Source organism: Bos indicus, chromosome 22 (genome assembly GCF_029378745.1).
Source record: "Bos indicus isolate NIAB-ARS_2022 breed Sahiwal x Tharparkar chromosome 22, NIAB-ARS_B.indTharparkar_mat_pri_1.0, whole genome shotgun sequence".
Taxonomy (NCBI): Eukaryota; Metazoa; Chordata; class Mammalia; order Artiodactyla; family Bovidae; genus Bos; species Bos indicus.
The window spans coordinates 21,868,219-21,889,785 of record NC_091781.1 but is presented as its reverse complement, the minus strand read 5'-3'; the positions used below and the strand labels follow the sequence as shown (position 1 = coordinate 21,889,785).

At 40.4% G+C, this 21,567-nt stretch overlaps 1 protein-coding gene across 2 annotated transcripts in view; it reads right to left on the bottom strand.

Moving 5' to 3' along the window:
• Positions 1-5,241: 5,241 nt before the first annotated feature.
• SUMF1 (sulfatase modifying factor 1) overlaps positions 5,242-21,567 on the bottom strand; it is a 94,746-nt gene continuing 78,420 nt past the window's right edge. For both annotated transcript variants that reach the window (XM_019984974.2, XM_070776299.1), the window contains 2 exons: positions 20,176-20,235; positions 5,242-6,347 (listed from right to left, as the gene is read on the bottom strand). In XM_019984974.2, the coding sequence (XP_019840533.2) occupies positions 6,237-6,347; positions 20,176-20,235 (171 nt within the window). In that variant the 3' untranslated portion in view covers positions 5,242-6,236. The remainder of the gene's footprint in view (positions 6,348-20,175; positions 20,236-21,567) is intronic.

The following is a 21,567-nucleotide window of genomic DNA, read 5'->3' as shown; positions in this document are numbered from 1 at the left end:
ATTAAATTTCATTTGACAAGTTCTCTGTCTGGAGCAGAGAAAAACTGTGGCCTTCAGAAAAGCAATCACAAAAGGCCCCTCTTCACAGGCACCAGACTAAACGCAGGTGAACCTTTGATCAGCACCACCTGACAAGGAAAGCTTATCTCTGGTCCCCTGATTGATTGTCAGCTGGTTTCACTTTCCCCGTAACTGTTGATTCAGAGCTACTAATGCTACCCCGATGAGGTGCCAAATTGACATGCTGGAAAAGGGTTACTCTGATCGGCCTTCCATTTCCTCAGCAAAGAAAACAAGGAGTTTGTCAAGCATGGCCCAGACCCAGGCGTGGGACAGAACCCTACCCGACCTTCAATGACCCTGAAATGGAATCGCCTTTTTTTCTGACAATGGTGACTAATTCCAAAGGTCCAACCAGCTTTCTCATAATGGTGACTGCGGGGTCAATTACCATTTGGGGGCAGATTAGAATCTGATCTGAAGTTGAAAAATTCCACCTCCTTGGTGCTAATCCCTCCAACTTTCCAATCCTAAATAGGACAAGCTTCAGAAAAGGGCCTTTCTCATTTTACAGTCTACCTGAATATTATCTGTAATGATTCTGCTTTATCAAAAAATTAATTAAACTCCTGCTTAATGGTCTAAACACAAGAGTCAGAGGAAGGAAGGAGTTCTGGCCTGCAGCCAGTGCTCCATCTGAGGCTCCTGGAGTTAATAATTTCCATGGTGTTTCAAGCACATGAAACAACCAAGGCCAGCTTTTCACTATAAGTATGACTGATTCTGACAAAACCTATAAAAACAAGGCCTACTCTGGGGTAGTTTGTTTTACAGACAATTAAATTTTAATACATGAAACCAATAGTTAAGAAACTGACATTTCTTCTATTCTCTGATATTAGTCTGAACACTTATTAATAAGTGCCAAAGTTAATGAAAATGAATTGTTGATAGCACTGCTGAGATTGTCTGTGGCTGTTAGGTGATTTTAGGTGGGGTGGGGTGGAGATGGAGAGGAGGAGTTTCCTAAGGCAGGGGTCCCCAACCTTGGGGCCACAGATCTGTTAGGAACTGGGCCACACAATAAGAGGTGATAAGCGGCTCAGTAAGCAAAGTTTCATCTCTATTTACAGCTGTTCCCCATTGCTTGCATTACTGCCTGAGCTCTACCTCCTGTCAGATCAGCAGCAGCGTAATAAATGTAATGTATTTAAATCATTCCAAAACCATCTCTGCCCCCTCACTTCCATCTGGGGAAAAACTGTCTTCCTCAAAACTGGTCCCTGTTGCCAAAAAGGTTTGGGACCACTGTCCTAAGGCATTTCTAGATAAGATGATGACCTGGGGCAAACCACTGCCCTTTCTCACACTTGGACATTTCTAACTGGTATGTTACTTACTTGCTTGATCAGTCTTTTTTCAGAAAGAAATATATGAGATTTTTTTGCTGCATGAAATGAATCAACTTTTCGTAATTTCAGTTGACAAGTGGCACCCCACAGGCTGAATCTGGGCACAGAAGTAATTTATCAGGTCCTACAGTATTTATTTTTTTAAAAATCTGAATTTAGTTGCCAATGTTAAAAACTCAGACTTCACATGAAAATGCACATAGTCAGGTACCCTCAGAAACTGGACAATCCAGCAAATTTGGGCTCACGTTTCTGTATGGCAGTCACAGGAGGGCAGAGCGGTGACAGCACATTAAGAATGGGCACCGCTCGGCCTGCTTCTCACCTGGCCCCTGTTCCCACAAGAGCCAGACTCTGCACCTCCTGTGACTGCCTAATAGCCAGGCTGCAAGTTAACTCCCTGATGAGAAATATTGCCAACAGTAAGGTAAGTATTTGTTAGAGAGGAGGAGGAAGAAATGCAAGCAAAATATCATTTTATAAAGAAAAAATAAATCCCATCCTAGTCTCTTGTATGAAATTCCTGAAGTCTCAGAACAGAAAACACCATATTTCCATGTTGTTTTCTCCCCCAAAAATACTCCTTTCATTAAGTCATCTACAGACTTTACCACATACAACAATTCTATCTGTAGCTTGACAACATGATCTGTTTTGAAAAGCTGATCAGCAACCGGCCTAGAATCCAGTGGAAAACAGAATTAACCAACACATTAGCTTGGAGCTACTACCCCACACCATTCCAGCCCAAATCAACACTTACTAAAGCATATAGCATCTCTGAATCTTTGATTTCTTCTTTTCCTAAAGGGTCATGTGGACAATAGGGATACTTTGTCAAAAAAAAAAAAAAAAAAATGTGGGGAGGGAGGGGTAAATGAAGAAAACACAGTGTCTACATTGATGCAGGTCTGTATTTCACTTTAAGTTGTAGGCTGAACCACACAGAGTTTGAGGCTTCCATGTAATTTGATGTTTTCCAATAAAGAAATGCCACTCTTGATCACGAGAACCATAGCTCCCCTTCACCTACCACCTTCTAAACATGTTTACAAAGCTTTAAAAAGAAGATAAGACTTGCTCCTAACTCAATCCGTCATGTATATCCCTGAAAACAAATTTAGGTTGGAGAAGGCAATGGCACTCCACTCCAGTACTCTTGCCTGGAGAATCCCGTGGACGGAGGAACCTGGTGGGCTGCAGTCCATGGGGTCGCTAAGAGTCGGACACGACTGAGCGACTTCACTTTCACTTTTTACTTTCATGCATTGGAGAAGGAAATGGCAACCCACTCCAGTGTTCTTGCCTGGAGAATCCCAGGGACGAGGGAGCCTGGTGGGCTGCCGTCTATGGGGTCGCACAGAGTTGGACACGACTGAAGCGACTTAGCAGCAGCAGCAGCAGAATTCAGGACCAAAGCAGATTTGAGAACAAATCTTAAAATTCCTCTATGCTTCAAAGGAGCAAAAAACTGAACTAGAAACATAGACCCAATATATGAACTCCTGAGGAAAAAAAACAAAAACAACAACAAAAACAGAATTTTTAATACTGGTATTGACACGTCAGCCAAGCAGTCTGCTCTGTAACGATGAATATTTCTTAGAAGCAGAGATAGCTTGTAAGTGATTAGTAAACAGAAATTGGAAGATGGTAGACTATAAAAGTCATGTTGGGGTGTGTGTTATTTGAAATGTGTTTTGAAACAATTGGGGTAAACTTTCTTGCAATTTAATAGAAAACTAAAGCAGTATGTGAAGATCTCAAACAAAAAATAATTTTTTAATCCAACGGAAGCATAAAAAGTGGTTTATTTAGTGGCTTCAAAATTGCTAAAATTTGCCCTATGTTAATTAAACTCTGAAAATCTGAGAGTTCAAATGAAGATACTACAAAAATACTGCTTCCCACACTCCCACCAATCTTAAAGAGACTGATGCAGAAGTCTAAACCACAATCAGATCTTTACTTCTGACCTAAGTGGTCTGTTAAAGAGCAAATGCCAGACGTCCCCCGTCGTCCAGTGGTTGAGAGTCCACCTGCCAATGCTGGAGTCCATATGCCCAGGGGCAGCTGACCAGTTCACCACAACTGCTGAGTCCATGAGCCGCAACTGCTGGATGGGCACTAGAGCCTGTGCTCTAGCAACCAGAGAAGCCCCTGCGACGAGAAGCCCCGGCCACCACAACAAAGAGCAGGCTCCACTCACCGCAGCTAGAGAAAGACCAAGGATAGCAATGAAGACCCAGTGCAGTAAAAAATAAAAATAAATGATAATAATTGTTTAAAGTAAATGTGGTTAAAAATTTACATCTTGGAGAAGAAAGATGGAGGAACCCCATGGCTTAAGGCAGCAAAGGACTGACGGGTTGTGATGCTGCCTACAAATGTGAGTGCAAGTTTAACTGATAGTTACAGGATAGTTACTATTTCTGTTAGTGCTCTGGTTACAAGGTTCCTTAAGATTAGAGTCGTCTGCCCCACCTTTATTTTTCCCTTTCACTCCCTATTTTTCAAATGTGATTTTGCAGAAGGTGAGGCATTTCAGGAACGCATATATGGAATTAAAGCTGCAGTTATTATACTACAATCTTGGTCTGTTCATAAATCAACATGCAATTTTATAAAGCATAGTGGCCATGGCTGTCTGTAGTCTGGTGCACTCTGTAGCTGGTAACTTGGAGTCAGTGAGTGAAAGTCAGAATGTGGGAGTGGATAGCCTGTCCCTTCTCAAGGGGACCTTCCAGACCCAGGAATCAAACTGGGGTCTTCTGCATTGCAGGTGGATTCTTTACCAACTGAGCTATCAGGGAAGCCCTAGTAACTTGGAAGTGTGGTTCTTAAATGAAGGATTTGTTAGGATTTTGTTTTAATGCTTTTTAACATTCTGCTACTGCTAAAAATGCAATTCTAAAGACTAAGCCAAAACACACCTCAAAATATTTATGCCATATAACATTAATTACCAAGAGAAGAATCTAAAATATACACACTAAAAGTACAACCATGTGAAAAATCCAAGCAGGTGGGAGGTAATAAGTAAAAACAAAAACTGTGCTTGACTAGTGGTGACTTCAAGAATAAAATACCTTATTTCCTCTATTAGCTTTTTTAATGAAGCAAATGCTTTTTGTTTGTTTTGCCTGAATTAATCATCACTTGATGAAAGTCTGTAAAGAAACATTTTATATCCACAAAGCGACAGATTAACAAATGTGGACAAACATCCCAGCAACATGACTATTTTTCAAGATAAACGTTTTAACATTAAGAGGCTAGGCACAGAAGTTGGAGTCAAGAGTTGGCTGAACCCTTCAGAATGTTATTTGAGTTAGTTTTTGAATAACCAACCTCAAGATGAGCCTTTCCTTTCAAACGATAGACTAGAAATGAATTTGAGGTCTTCAAAGAATGGGGCATCAGGCTGGGATCCTGATGACAGACATCTCTGGTTGGAAGCCATCGCTGTGAAACATGGTGCTTTCCCTGCCTGTGAAGCACCTGTCAGTTTTTACAGGATGGAATCACTGTACTTTGGAGTCAAAGTCACTTGACTTTGTCTCAACCACTGAGGATGAAGAAGCAAGGGCATAATGAGGTTCCTGGCAGAATGCAGCCTTGTGTTTTGGAATAAACACTCCCACAAATTATTCCCATATCAAAGTTACCAAGCAGCTAATCGATGTGAAAGTTTTCTAGCAAACAAAACACATGTATATCTAGAAAACTTTTTACATAAAAAACATGTACATCTCACATAGCACAGTCATTTTTTAAAAAGAAGACATTAATAGAGTGAAATAGAAAAAGAACCAATGAGAGGGAAGGCTGATTTAGCAGATACCAGTTTATTCGACATAGTGCATGATCCAAAGCATGGGATACTCCACAGACAACAGGATTTCCTACTTCCCTATTACAAAATACTGGATACCTTGAATATAGTTGATTCAAGGCTCCTGCTCCTTTTCTCCTACATCTAGAATTAAACAAGTTTCTCTGTGTGGCATACAGTTCACATTCACCGAAGGCTTTGGGGAGAGGGGGAAAATAGGGCTTACAGCTGCCCCCCAAACCAAAGGCACTTAATGTTAAAAGATAAAGCACAGTAGAGTCACCCCACAGACATTCTTGCGTGTTCCGATGGCTGAACTTGAGTGTGCCATCGCTGGCCCAAGTGGGATTCGTCATAACAATGTAAAGACACTGATTTCCTTGAAAAAGCAAAGTGCAGTATGAATATAAAGACTCATCCCCACCACCCCACCCCATTCTTTTCTGAAAATAATACATAAGAGAACAACTATTTTACATGATTAGTATCACCCAAGGTTCACACATGGGGAAAATATAGCTAAAAAATCATCTGTCATAAATTCTCACTATGAAATCACAATAGAATCTGATATATCCAGAGGATCTGCGAGTCGACAGTGAGCCTCAGACATCACGCTGTGCATCCCCTCACTGGACAGATGAACTCACTGAGGCCCAGGAAGGTCAAGAGTGGGACCCTGGGGTCTATCCAAATGGGCAGACCCTAGGTAGAACACAGGCCTCCTGAAGCCTAGCTCAGGATGCCCACCACCTCCTTCCTCTTTAAAACACTCTCAAAAGTAAAACATGAAACACATCACACAATAAAGCGCACATGCTGATGCAGCTCAGCAATTTGGTCTTGCCATATGGTTCCTTTGGCCACTGGGCAGGTATGTAACCCACCTTGGGGTGGGAATTCTTCACAGCAGGTTGTTCAGCCTTCTGAGGGAAGCCGCGTGCAGAGTAGACACGACTTCTCGGGTTCGGGAAGGCTCTTTTTGGCTCTTAGCCTGTGGTGGGCAGGTGGTCAGCTGCACAACGGAATCCCAGATTCGAAGCAGAGCTGTCGGGTGTGTTCTGGCTTCGAGCAGCACAGCGATACCTGTAGCAATAGGACTTTGCAGAGAGAACCAGACAGGTGAGTGCTCTTGGACTCTCGATTGAGGGCTCTCAACTGTCAGATTCATGTGGTAACCAAGTACCAGCTATGGAGAGTTATGCCAACTTGTAAACAGTGCCTCCCCTATAGGCACCCACCCCATGCACATGGAATATGTAGGTTTCAAAACAGGTACCACATTTAGAGCTCACCAATGTCCTTTACATTATAAACTTGACACAAATATAATACAAAGATGTTGCTGTCAACATTACTTAGAATAGTCAAAAACCATGAAACAAGTACTGGTTACTTAAGTTGTGGCACATCCAGAAGTTGGACTAGTAAGTAGCCACTCAAAGGCATGTTTGCATGGAACACTTAATGACACAGGAACGTCTCAGGATACAATGTTACATGAAAAAGTTAGGATACAAAACCTTATATGTAGTGTGATCTCAATCTAGATCATCATGTATGCCAAAGAAAAACAGACTGAAAGATTCAAAATGCACCAGAATCTGAATGGTGTCTGTGTGAGTCACTCAGTCGTGTCTGACTCTGTGAGACTCTGTGGACTGTAGCCTGCCAGGCTTCTCTGTCCATGGGATTCTCTAGGCAAGAATACTGGAGTGGGTTATCATTTCCTTCTTCAGGGGTTCTTCTCAACCCAGGAATTGAACCTGGGTCTCCTGCCTTGCAGGCAGGTTCTTTACTGACTGAGCAATGAGGGAAGCCCTCAGGCAGTGGAGTTTTAAATTTCTGATAATAAGTATTACTTTTGTAATTTGAAAAGTTATCTTTACATTTAGAATAATATTTGCCATGAAACCAAGTAATAAAGCTAAATGGCAATTGAGACAATATTAAGAACAACATTAAGATACTTAATATACAGCAAGTTGGCAAAAATTAAATTGCAAACCCAGGCCAATCAAGAGTAGGAAACGCTGTGAAAAACACTTTTTTCTTAATACATTGCTTTTGGTGTTTAAATCACAATAACTCATAAAGCTATATATTTTTGTGTGGGGGATTTGTTTTGTATTGTTTTATAAGTGCAGACTATTATATATATATATATATATATATATATATATATATATATATATATACACACACACACATACACACACACACACACACAAACACATACAGACATCAAGTTCTCCAAGCACAGTTCAAGGTACCTTCATCACATATCTTTAATTCACATTTGATTATAATAGCACAGAGGAACTAAATGAGTTACCCTAGATGACACATTTGTTCAAAGAAGTAGAATTCAAACCCAGATCTAACTGTGGTGTACTTGCTTCCCTAGCAAGATGGAAATGTATCACATCTCATGCTTCTTTCCCACCCCTGATAAATTCTCCTGCATGTGCACACATACTCACAAATAAGAAAGCCTAATATATTCCTGGCCACCTATTAGATATTCAGTGAATAACCACAAAATGAGTTGATTTAAACACTTCAAAAGCTTCCATCTTCCAAAAATAACCATGCAAGGAACTCTTAGGTCCGAAGATTATGCTTTAATCCAAAATAACAGAGAATAAAAATAAACTAGGTACCCAATGTTTGAAAAGCATCAACTCCGAGTGAACCCTGTGAAATTAAAGTCCCTGCTGCTGGTTAAAGAAACTGAGCAAAGAATCATTTAGTGTATACTCTGGAACTCATGAAGGAGAGATAATTTGTGGAGGGGAAAATAGGTCAGCATGACAGAAGTGGTTCCCCCTCCTTAATTCTTATTATTCTCATTTCTCTCACAAAAGTTGAATGTTTCTAATCTTCATAAAAATTATCTCTAAAAGCTGACAAAGAAATTGGAGCACTTCTCTGGAGCACTTCTACCATAGAAAGAAAGAAAAAAAAAAAGGCATGCTTTTCTTTTATAGATAGTGAAACAATAGCAACCAATTTTCTCATTTTCCCCACCACCAGGGAGGAATATAACACTATTATCAATATTCAGGCAGGCAGAAGGACAATGAATAAAAAGTATGCTTGAAATAATGAAAAAATTGATGGCATCTGTTACAACCTGTGACTGGGATGCAATGGAGGCTCCCAATTGACTAGAGGTGACCATGCAGGAAGACACAGCAGAAGCTCTGGTATATGCAGGGCTTACTCTTTGGGCTGCTGTGAAGTAAAAGCTTTGGGATTTCTAGAATCAAGATCCTATGGATAATGCAGGGCCCCATGCTACCACTGTCTGTGGTGGATTCCATACTGAAGCAAGAAGGCAGCTCAGGGGGAGGCAGTCACGTTCCAAAACTGTACCACACATGACAAAAAAAAACCAGTCAAGTGTCTCCTGAGCCTTCAGCATACACTGTCTGGCTGGAGCTCACAAGATGGTTGAGGAAACAATGATTACACATCAAAAAGACAAAACAGGCTGGGGTTAAAAGAATCTGGGGCTATTACTAACTCAGGGGAAGAAATGGTCGCTTGTGGATGTCTATGTTTTTAGGAATGATTTTTGGAAGGCAGAACTCGGTCAGAGTGGGACTTATCTGAGGTCTTCTGACCTGGGCTTCCCAAGTGGCTCAGTGATAAAGGACCTGTCTGCCAATGCAGGAGAGGCAGGTTCGATCCTGAGTCAGGAAGATCCCTTGGAGAAGGAAATGGCAATTCACTCCAGTATTCTTGCCTTATAAATCCCATGGACAGAGGAGCCTGGCAGGCTATAGTCCATGGGTTGCAAAAGAGTTGGACACGACTTAGTGACTAAATAATAACAACTTCTGACTTGAGGATATAGAATACCTGGAGAACTCATTTAAATATCTGTTTCCAGGTCACAAACACAGAGATTCCAATTCAGTAAGACTGGTCTGGTGTCCAGGAATCTGCATTTCTAACCAGCCTGTAGGTGCTGTTCATGCTATCGGCCCATGAGCTACAGATTAAGTAGCACTGATCTATAGGACTTAGAAAGGAGGAAAGAAGGTATGTTAAGTGGAGAAAACAATGATGTCAGAGGCATGAAAATGGAAAAATTCAGGTAAGTGAAGAGAACAGCAAAGCCATAGGCTGATGGCATCAGAGCACAGTTTATTTATTCATTAAATATTTGACAGTTTACCACATGCTAGATGCTATTATAGGCAAGAGGGATACAATGCAAAACAAGACAGTTCAGTTCAGTTCAGTCGCTCAGTTGTTGTCTGACTCTTTAAAACCTCATGGACTACAGGACGCCAGGCTTCCCTGTTCATCGCCAACTCCTGGAGTTTACTTAAACTCATGTCTATCAAGTTGGTGATGCCATACAACCATCTCATCCCCTGTTGTCCCCTTCCCCTCCTGCCTTCAATCTTTCCCAGCATCAGGGTCTTTTCAAATGAGTTAGCTCTTTGCATCAGGTGGCCAAAGTATTGGAGTTTCAGCTTTAACATCAGTCCTTCCAATGAACACTCAGGACTGATCTCTTTTAGGATGGACTGGTTGGATCTCCTTGCAGTCCAAGGGACTCTCAAGAGTTTTCTCCAACACCACAGTTCAAAAGCATCAATTCTTTGGTACTCATTCTAGTCCAACTCTCACATCTGTACATGACTACTGGAAAAACCATAGCCTTGACTAGACGGACATTTGTAGGCAAAGTAATGTCTCTGCTTTTTAATATGCTGTCTAGGTTGGTCAAAACTTTCCTTCCAAGGAGTAAGCGTCTTTTAATCTCATGGCTCCAGTTCTAACTGTTGCTTCCTGACCTGCATACTGGTTTCTCAAGAGGCAGGTCAGGTGGTCTGGTATTCCCATCTCTCTTAGAATTTTTCACAGTTGATTGTGATCCACATAGTCAAAGGCTTTGGCATAGTCAATAAAGCAGAAATAGATGTTTTCTGGAACTCTCCTGCTTTTTTGATGATCCAGCAGATGTTGGCAATTTGATCTCTGGTTCCTCTGCTTTTTCTAAATCCAGCTTGGACATATGGAAGTTCACGGTTCATGTACTGTTCAAGCCTGGCTTGGAGAATTTTGAGCATTACTTTACTAGCATGGGAGATGAGTGCAATTGTGTGGTAGTTTGAGCATTCTTTGGCATTGCCTTTCTTAGGGACTGGAATGAAAACTGACCTTTTCTAGTCCTGTGGCCATGCTGAGTTTTCCAGATTTGCTGGCATATTGAGGGCAACACTTTCACAGCATCATCTTTTAGGATCTGAAATAGCTCAACTGGAATTCCATCACCTCCACTTTGTTCATAGTGATGCTTCCTAAGGCCTACTTGACTTCACATTCCAGGATGTCTGGCTCTAGGTGAATGATCATACCATTGTGGTTATCTGGGTCATGAAGATCTTTTTTGTATAGTTTTTCTGTGTATTCTTGCCACCTCTTCTTAATATCTTCTGCTTCTGTTAGGTCCCTACCATTTCTGTCCTTTATTGAGCCCATCTCTGCATGAAATGTTCCCCTAGTATCTCTAATTTTCTTGAAGAGATCTGTAGTCTTTTCCGTTCTATTGTTTTCCTCTATTTCTTTGCACTGATCACTGAGGAAGGCTTTCTTATCTCTCCTTGCTATTCTTTGGAACTCGGCATTCAGATGCTTATATCTTTCCTTTTCTCCTTTGCTTTGGCTTCTCTTCTTTTCACAGCTATTTGTAAGGCCTCTTCAGACAACCATTTTGCTTTTTTGCATTTCTTTTTCTTGGGGATGGTCTTGCTCCCTGTCTCCTGTACAATGTCATGAATCTCTGTCCATTGTTCTTCAGGCACTCTGTCTATCAGATCTAGTCCCTTGAATCTATTTCTCACTTCCACTGTATAACTGTTAGGGATATGATTTAGGTCATACCTGAATGGTCTAGTGGTTTTCCCTACTTTCTTCAATTTAAGTCTGAATTTGGCAATAAGGAGTTCATGATCTGAGCCACGAAGTCTCAGCCAAGTCAGCTGCCGGTCTTCTTTTTGCTGACTGTAGAGAGCTTCTCCATCTTTGGCTGCAAAGATTATAATCAATTTGATTTTGGTATTGATCATCTGGTGATGTCCATGTGTTGAGTCTTCTCTCGTGTTGTTGGAAGAGGGTGTTTGCTATGACCAGTGCATTCTCTTGGCAGAACTCTGTTAGCCTTTGCCCTGCTTCATTCTGAACTCCAAGGCCAAATTTGCCTGTTACTCCAGGTAGGTCTTCCTACTTTTGCATTCCAGTCCCCTATAATGAAAAGGACATCTTCGGCTTCTTCAGCATTGCTGGTCGGGGCACTGACTTGGATTACCATTAATACTGAATGGTTGTCCTTTTAAACAAACAGAGATCATTCTGTCGTTTTTGAGACTCCATCCAAGTATTGCATTTCAGACTCTTTTGTTTACTATGAGGGCTATACCATTTCTTCTAAGGTATTCTTGCCCACAGTAGTAGATATAATGGTCATCTGAGTTAAATTCACCCATTCCAGTCCATTTTAGTTTGCTGATTCCTAAAATGTTGACGTTCACTCTTGCCATCTCCTGTTTGATCATTTCCAATTTGCCTTGATTCATAGACCTAGCATTCCAGGTTCCTATGCAATATTGCTCTTCATAGCATCAGACCTTGCTTCCATCACGAGTCACATCCACAACTGGGTGTTGTTTTTGCTTTGGCTCCATCCCTTCATTCTTTCTGGAGTTATTTCTTCATTCATCTCCAGTAGCATATTGGGCACCTCCTGACCTGGGGAGTTTATCTTTCTGTGTCCTATCTTTTTGCCTTTGCATACTGTTCATGGGGTTCTCAAGGCAGGAATACTGAAGTGGTTTGCCATTTCCTTCTACAGTAGACCACATTTTGTCAGCACTCTCCATCATGACCCATCCATCTTGGGTGGCCCTACACGGCATGGCCCATAGTTTCACTGAGTTAGACAAGGCTGTGGTCCATGTGATTAGATTGGTTAGTTTTCTGTAACTGTGGTTTTCAGTCTGTCTGCCCTCTGACGGAGAAGGATAGAGGCTTATTATGGAAACTTCCTGATGGGATAGACTGACTGAGGGGGATACTGGGCCTTGTTCTGATGGGCGGGGCCATGTTCAGTAAATCTTTACTCCAATTTTCTGTTGATAATGTACCTGTTATCATGAAGCTGACTTATATTCAGTTCAGTTCAGTTCAGTCGCTCAGTCGTGTCCGACTCTGCGACCCCATGAATCACAGCACACTAGGCCTCCCTGTCCATCACCAACTCCCGGAGTTCACTCAGACTCATGTCCATCGAGTCAGGGATGCCATCCAGCCATCTCATCTTCTGTCATCCCCTTCTCCTCCTGCCCCCAATCCCTCCCAGCATCAGAGTCTTTTCCAATAAGTCAACTCTTCGCATGAGGTGGCCAAAGTACTGGAGTTTCAGCTTTAGCATCATTCCTTCCAAAGAAATCCCAGGGCTGATCTCCTTCAGAATGGACTGGTTGGATCTCCTTGCAGTCCAAGGGACTCTCAAGAGTCTCCTCCAACACCACAGTTCAAAAGCATCAATTCTTTGGCACTCAACCTTCTTCACAGTCCAACTCTCACATCCATACATGACCACAGGAAAAACCATAGCCTTGACTAGACAGACCTTTGTTGGCAAAGTAATGTCTCTGCTTTTGAATATGCTGTCTAGGTTGGTCATAACTTTCCTTCCAAGGAGTAAGCGTCTTTTAATTTCATGGTTGCAGTCACCATCTGCAGTGATTTTGGAGTCCAAAAAAATAAAGTCTGACACTGTTTCCCCATCTATTTCCCATGAAGTGATGGGACCGGGTGCCATGATCTTCGTTTTCTGAATGTTGAGCTTTAAGCCAACTTTTTCACTCTCCATTTTCACTTATATTCAACAGAGAGTAAATAGTCAGACAATAAATAAATCGATAAATTCAAGAGTGTTTCTGGCAGCGGTCAGCTTGGAAGAAAGTTAAATAGGGAGAGAGGACTAGGCATGACTGGGTGCTACTTAGATAAGGTGGCCTGAGAAGGTCCCTCTGAGGAGGCACGATGGGAGCTGAGCTGCCTAGAGATTTACAGAATGAGAATGTCAACGACTGGTACAGAGAGGAAAAATGATAAAAAGCAGGAAGCACGGGTGGATAAATAGGATGGAGTTACTTTAAAGGCAGTCTTCTAACCAGAAAGAGGTTGGGCTTGACACAGATGAGAACTGTGACATTTTGCTGATTTACCCGCTCAAAAAGGCAAAATTCAAGACTCATTAGCTATTTAACCTTAGGCAAAGCTTTTCTAAATCTTCTCCATTGATAAAATGGGTCTGCTGCTGCTGCTGCAAGTCACTTCAGTCGTGTCCAACTCTGTGCGACCCCACAGACAGAAGCCCACCAGGCCCCCCCGTCCCTGGGATTCTCCAGGCAAGAACACTGGAGTGGGTTGCCATTTCCTTCTCCAATGCATGAAAGGGAAAAGTGAAAGTGAAGTCGCTCAGTTGTGCCCGACTCTTAGTGACCCCATGGACTGCAGCCTACCAGGCTCCTCTGTCCATGGGATTTTCTAGGCAAGAGTACTGGAGTGGGTTGCCATTGCCTTCTCCAAAATGGGTCTACTAATGGGATAATGTCAAAATGCTTCATCTTATCTTTACATGAAAAAGTTAAGTGGTAGACGTGGAGATTATTTTAACTGTTACTTTATAATGAACCCAATGCTGTTAATTAAAGGAACTCACTTTGCCTGTCTTATCTGACTTCTTTGGGTTAACCCACTTCCTAACTAAAACAAAAGCGCTCATTAGCTTTCCTGTAGGCCTTAGATATCTTATGTTGTAAAGATGATAATTCTCTTGCCAGCATCTGCATTTGCTGGGCTTCCCTGGTAGCTCAAATGGTAAAGAATCTGCCTGCAATGCAAGAGACTCGGATTCAACTCCTGGGTCGGGAAGACCCCCTGGAGAAGGGAATGGAAACGCACTCCAGTATTCTTGCTTGGAAAATTCCATGAACAGAGGAACTGGCAGGCCACAGTCCATGGGGTCACAAGGAGTCGGACTAAGCGACTTCTACTTTACTTTTTGGGGTCCTCCAGTGACTCAGCAGTAAAGAAGCCACCTGCAATGCAGGAGGCACAGGAGACATGGGTTAAATCCCTGGGTTGGGAAGATGCCCTGGAGAAGGGCATGGCAATCCACACCAGTATTCTTGCTTGGAGAATCCCTTGGACCAAGGAACCTGGTGGGCTACAATCCATAGGGTTCCAAAGAATTGGACATGACTGCAGCATGTAGCATGCATGCATTTGCTACATAAATAGGAAAATCATTTGCTATATAAATGGGAAAGGTGAGGCACTATCTCTGGTGACAAGCATTAGGGTTAGGGTTAGGTCTTTGTTGAATGGCACAGTTCTATATGTAACTTATTTCTCAGATTATATGACAAATTATTTTAAAATTAGGTATTCATATGCCACAAAATACAGGCTGTAGCAACTGTAACAAAGTGCGCCTGCCTGGAACACTGTGGTCAGAAAAGACACTTATGATGTATAAGAGATTTTGCTTATAGCCATGCTTGAAGACCCTGGTACATACAGCATAATTCCATTTGGGGAAGAAAAATTAAAACTGCACCAAAAAGTTGAGTAGAATACTATCAATATATTCTTTAGAAAGCAAGGTAAATTATTTTTTCATTTTTATGTTTATTATTTATTTTCTAATTTTTATGGAAAGAAAACGTTTTGCTTACATAACAACAAAAGCTTAAAATAAGTGATAAAAAGAGCTACTCTTTCACTGGATCACAGCAATACCTAAACTCTTCCATTTACCTAAATGATAACGAACTAAACCCTAAAAAGCAAGTCTCACTACAAGTTACTGTTGAAAAGGTCAGGACGATCACATGAGACAACAGTCAATTCACATTATCATTGCATTTTAAATGTACTTATTCACTCAGCAAACACTTATTAATATAAGTACTTCATTTTAAATTCCAATAATGGACAACTAATGAAATACATAATTAAAGAGGAAAATGGCCTGATTTCATATGTCCTCATTGCTCTTTCTTTTTTTCCAATTCTACTTTTAGCACCAAAAATGGTTATTAATGATGTTAAGACTTTGAGTGGCTAAAATATAGGTCATTTTATTAATTAAGAACAGAGGTAGTGGTGAGGACCTGTTTTAGCCCCATTTCATCAAAATAGCTAATTACTGTGTGGAATTGATCTGGATAGCTGCACTCAGCACATGAGCCTGGATTCAAGAACAATCCATTTAAGATAATGGCTTAATAGCCTTGGGGCACTGGAGTCAAGTGGGATGGCAATACGGCTTTCATGAGAGGAAGAGGTTTAGGTATAAAGAATAGTTTTGAGGTATCTGTAGCTCATTAGGAACAAAATGCTTATAGAAAAATGACACAGTAGAACCCAGGTCTCTCAATTTCCCATCCACTGCCCTTGTCAATACACTTGATCAACTCCTTTTGCTAGTAATCTTGGTGTAAAATGGTGGGGTTGTGGGAGCAACAAGTAAGAATTTCCTCAATGTTGTGGGTTGGGCTAAAGATCTCACGGGAATTAATCTAACAACTTCAAAAACAACTAATATTTCTTGAGTACTTACTATGTGAACTGTTCTAAAATCTTCACATGTATTAAGTGACTTAATCCTTCTAATAACCCTGCTGCTGCTGCTGCTGCTAAGGCGCTTCAGTCGTGTCCAACTCTGTGCGATTCCATAGATGGAAGCCAACCAGGCTCCCCCATCCCTGGGATTCTCCAGGCAAGAGTACTGGAGTGGGCTGCCATTTTCTTCTCCAATGCATGAAAGTGAAAAGTGAAAGTGAAGTCGCTCAGCCGTGTCCGACTCTTAGCGACCCCATGGACTGCAGCCTACCAGGCTCTGCCACCCACGGGATTTTCCAGGCAAGAGTACTGGAGTGGGTTGCCATTGCCTTCTCCCTAATAACCCTGAGGTAGGTATTATTATACATGCATCATATATACAAGGAAAAAATGAGGCACAAGTATGGCAATGGTGTTCCTAAGATCACATGGCTTATAATCATGAATCTAGGATTATAGCTTTTTCATTCCCATTCTAGAATCTGTGCTCTTAACACCATGTTGACTCACAGTTGTTCTTTCTGTGCTCTCTTATCCTTACTGAAGCCATACTTTGGACGGACTCTCAAAAAATCAGAAATAATCATCAGTGACTTACTTTAGTCATGCAGACTGCCCCTGATAATGATCAAAAATAAGTCACCTTCTAATTAAGGTTATTTTTTTGCAAAATTAATTAACCATTCTTCTTTTTATTGATTTTCTTTCTTTTACTGATTTTCACCTTTGCCATAAGAATTATTTCCAGGATTCTGCCTATCTAGTTAGTAGTTCTTTTGCTGGTTCTTTATTCAGAAGAGAAGATGGAGGAGAGACAATCTTAATAAAGATGATGATTAAGAATGGTGGCGCTGTTTGGAAAGAATTATGTCCTCCAAGTTCTTATGTATGAAGCCCTAACCCCTGGTACCTCAGAATGTGACTGTTTGGAAGTGGGACTTTAAGGTGATAATTACATTAAAAGTAAGCTGTTAGGATGGGCCTTCATTCAATCTGAGTGGCATTCTTGTAAGAAGAGGAGATTGGGAGAGAAGAGCCCTGCATGCACGGAGGAGAGACCTTGCAAGAACACAGACAGAAGGCTGCCATCTTTGAACCAAGGAGTGAGACCTCAAGAAAACAGACTGGTAACACCTGAATCTTGGACTTCTAGCCTCCAGACTGTGAGAACATAAATTTTTGTTGTTTAAAAAACAAACAAACAAAACAAAACAAAAAAAACAAAGAATGATGGTATTAGCAGCAACTAACTTACTGAGTCTTTACCATGAGCTAGGCATGTGTGCGCATACATTTGTTCGGTACATTTGTTCCTCATAAAAACCTTACAGTAGCTGCAATTATGATGCACATTTTACATATGTGAAAACTGAGACTTAGAAAGGTTAAGTAATTTGTCTAAAGTTACAGGTAAAGACTAGCAAAGAGAAGTTACAGAATTCCAACCCAGATCTAATTCTAGACTCCACAGTTTAATGCACTTCCTATACCTAGTGGCAGTTAAAGCTGTCACTCTTAATCTAGTGGAAAGAAGAAGCACTCTGAAAGTAATTCACAATCAACACTGCGCTATTTCCTTGACCTCACCAAAATAACCAGACTGAGGTTACATACCTACATCATTTACAATTAATTTGACTGAGATCCTAGAGGTGCCACTTCTCTCTGGAAAATCTTGTAGTTCCCACTCAGTTATTCTCTCTGCTATTCTCTGCTATTCTCTCTTCTGGAACACTCTCTCCAGCCCTCTGATCCTGACTAAATTAAAACTTATCCTTCAGGGTGACTAAGAAAAGTTACAGATGTGTAATATAAACTCTAAATCAACCACAAAAATTTTAAAACAAAAAGGGAAAGCTAATAAGCCAAAGAAGAGACAATGAAGTGATTAAAAAACTTAATCCAAAAAAGTTTAAAAAACAAGAGAGAGAGCAAATGGAAAAGAACAGATGAGACAAAGAGAAAAATAAATCTCAAGATGGCAAATTTAAACCCAACCATAACAATAATCATGTTAACTGTAAATGGTCTAAACAGCAAGTGAAAATGCAAAGATTATGTGAATAAATTCATTAACTCAGATGAAATGGATAAATTCCTTGAAAGACACAAACTCCCAAAGATTAATCAATAACAAACAAATAAATTCACCATATTAACAGACTAAAAAAGAAAAACCACATAAACATCTCAATAGCTTCAAAGAAACATCTGGCAAAATCCACATCCATTTCTGATAAAAACTCTCAAAAACCTAAGACTAGAAGGAAAGTTGCTCAAGCTGGTAAAGGGCAGCTTTGAAAACACTATAGCTTATATCATAGCTAATTCTGAAAAGCTGAATGTCTTTCCTCTAAGATCAAAAATTAGGTAAGACTGTTGGTACTTATCACTCCTATTCAACAATATACTGGAGGTTATAGCTAGAGAGAAATACAGCAAGAGAAAGTAATAAAAGATATCCAAATTAAAAAGGAAGAAGTAAAACTGTCTATACTCCCAATCGGTATAACCACTTATGTAGAAAATACAATAGAATCTACAAAAACATTACTAATACAAATGAGTTTAACAAGGTTACACAACACAAATATACAAAAATCAACTCTGCCATGTAACTGTATTTATTAAAAACATGTATTAGGTTAAAAGATATTTTAAAAGCATAAACTAAGATGCTTATAAAAATTTAAAGCATTTAAAATAAGCAAGCAAAATGAAATGGTAAAGTAGGCACATTTATATGTATGGCACTGGAATATTTTGGTGTTCATACTTGAAATGTGTTTTACAAGTTTCATTTGCTCCACTTATCTGTGAAGAAAAAATCTTCTGGTCCTCAATTCTTATAGAGTAAATGGATTATCAATTAAGAAAAGTGCCATATGTCAGAGACATAACTGGTGGCAACTAGAGTTTTGAACTACTGCTGTGCAAAAAGAGAGTCACCTGTTTTTCATGGAAGTCTGGTTCCCCAGCAAGAGGATTCAGATACACCTGCAGTAACAGCTTGAATCAGAGAAAAAAAAAATCTGGGACTACAGACAGATGGGTATATGAACATTTTAAACTACTCGAATGGCCTAGGGCAATGCTTTTAATTTAAAATTAAAATTAGAATTTTAAAGATAAATTTGTCTACATCTTGTTATAAAGGTAGGTGTAAAGCATAGTTTGAGTCAACTCGGTGAAATTCCATCTAAATGATTATATTAAAAATTCTAAGAAAGGAAGAAGACACACATACCTATGAACTCTCTCATACACATAATTTAAAGAGAGTCTTTTTAGGCCAGTGGTTCCCAAACTTTGATGTATGTTATGATCACCTCAAGAGCTTTAAAATCCTGATGCCCAGGTCATAATACAGAAAAATCAAATCAGGATGAGGTGAGTGAGGAAACAGGCGTCAGTACCTTTTATAGATCCCAGATGATTCTAATGTTCAATAAAGTTTGAGAACCATTATTTTAAGGCAAAGTTTGACAATGCCTCCATTATCAAATTAATAACTTAATTTGGAGCCATTACAGGGTATTTTAAGTCTCTAACTGCCTAGACTGACTGAATTATCATAGGATGCTTCTTGGAGGAACAATCTGCGAAATGCCATCTTTGCATAGGGATAGAAAGACAGCAGTTGAAGTGCTGGAGACACTAAAAATACATGATTTAAAGAAAAAAAGGGAGAGGCGTGCTATTCAATTTCTGAACTCCTTAAAAAAGGCTACTCATGAAACACTGAGTCACTTCTACTAGCCAAGAACAACTGTCTCTGACACTGACATTACAGCCCAAAGAGAAAAAGCATTCTCTGAGATTAATCTTTATTCTACAATGTACATTCTATATCCCAAGAAAGAACACTTGGGATATTTCCATTTTGACATACCACAATCTACCCTCCATCTATAATCCTTACCTTAATAGCAATAGAGAAGCCAAAAAAATATCTGGAGCCTCAAATAAATTAAGGGTGTGGTTCCAGACTTCCATGATGGAAAAGGTATACAGTCCACCCAGATTCATGAGACAACAAAGATCTCTCAAAGGGTCACAAGACAACAGATGGAATATGGTTGACAACAGACCATTTATAACCTCTGCTTCTTGAATCACTTATTGGCATGCCTGTGCCTAAACTTCTCTTTTTTCTTGCTTTGATGGAGATGTATTATTAGACATGGATGGGACATTTGGGGGTTAATGATTACAATGGACCCATACACCTGCTGTTAGAACACCAAAGCAGAGGTTAGTGACTCGACTTACTTTATGGCACATGTAGGATCCACCTTTCTTCACCCGGTCTTTCCCAGAAGGGGGGCCTTTCTGTGGATGAAAAGAAGAGAACTCATTAGTTCAGATAGTACAACTGCCCTTCCAAGGTCAGAGAGAGAGAGAGTATGTGTTAATCACTCAATCTTGTATGACTTTTTGCAACACCACGGACTATAGTCTACCAGGGTCCTCTGTCCATGGGAATCCTCCAGGCAAGAATATTGGAGTGGGTAGCCATTCCCTTCTCCATCCACAGAGCATTTATTTTAATCCAGCCAGCTCTCTCATAGTTGCCTAAATGGGGCACATGCTTTTCTGTCCCTGAGTCTTGCATCTGCACCCAAGCACCTTCTCTAATGCCTTCCAAATCCTATATTCTCTGAGGTCCAGCTCAAGTTCCCACTCTTCGGTGAACTCTGTGACTATCTTAAGCAACCCAAACCCCTACAGGGTTTTCTTCCTAGATGACTAATAGGCTGCCTGGCAACATCTCTTCCATCAGCTTCTCATGCTGACAGGCAAATTTATCCTGCATTATAACTGGCCTGCAGACCTAGACTGGCAAGCCTTTTTGAGTTATGTTTTTAAAATCCTACTATGCAACACCTTATACACCCTTTCCTAGCTGAATAAATAGATATAATTTTTCTCTCCAAAAAATTTTAGGTCAGGTTTACTGAGGTATAATTTATATAAATTTATACTTCTACAACATTTAAATGCACACTTATAATGAGTTTTGAGTTTTCAAACCCAGGTCTCCTGCATTGTAGACAGACATTTTACCGTCTGAGCCACCAGGGAAGTCCTATAATCATATAACCACCATCACAATCAAGACAAAGAACGTAGTTTATCTTTTTCAAAAACATTTATATAGTGCTTATTATGAACTACTGCCTGGAAAATCCCATGGACAGAGGAGCCTGGTAGGCTACAGTCTATGGGGTCACAGAGAGTCGGACACGACTGAGCGACTTCACTTTCACTTTATTATGAACCAAGTAGGGCTCAAAGTATTTTGCAAGTATTAACTCACATGATTTCCATAACAACTTCTGAGATTAAGCAAATGTCAGAATGAGGATTCACCCTGAGACAGCCTGGTTCCAGAGCTTAGAGACCAAGAGTATAGGAAACTGAACGGGGGCTTCCACTATAATAAGAACTGAAGCCAGAAAGAGCAAGCCAAGATGTAAGACTATTTCTTCTAAGGAGGGCTTAGGAAAAACTGCAATAGAAATGAATGCTGTAAAAAAAAAAAAGAAATGAAGGCTGTAAAGTTTTAGTTGCCAGGGTCAAAAGCCTCATGATTACGTTAGCCATGCAAAGAGTATCTGAGAGCTACCAGTAAACTCCTACAAACCAGAACCACATCTGGGA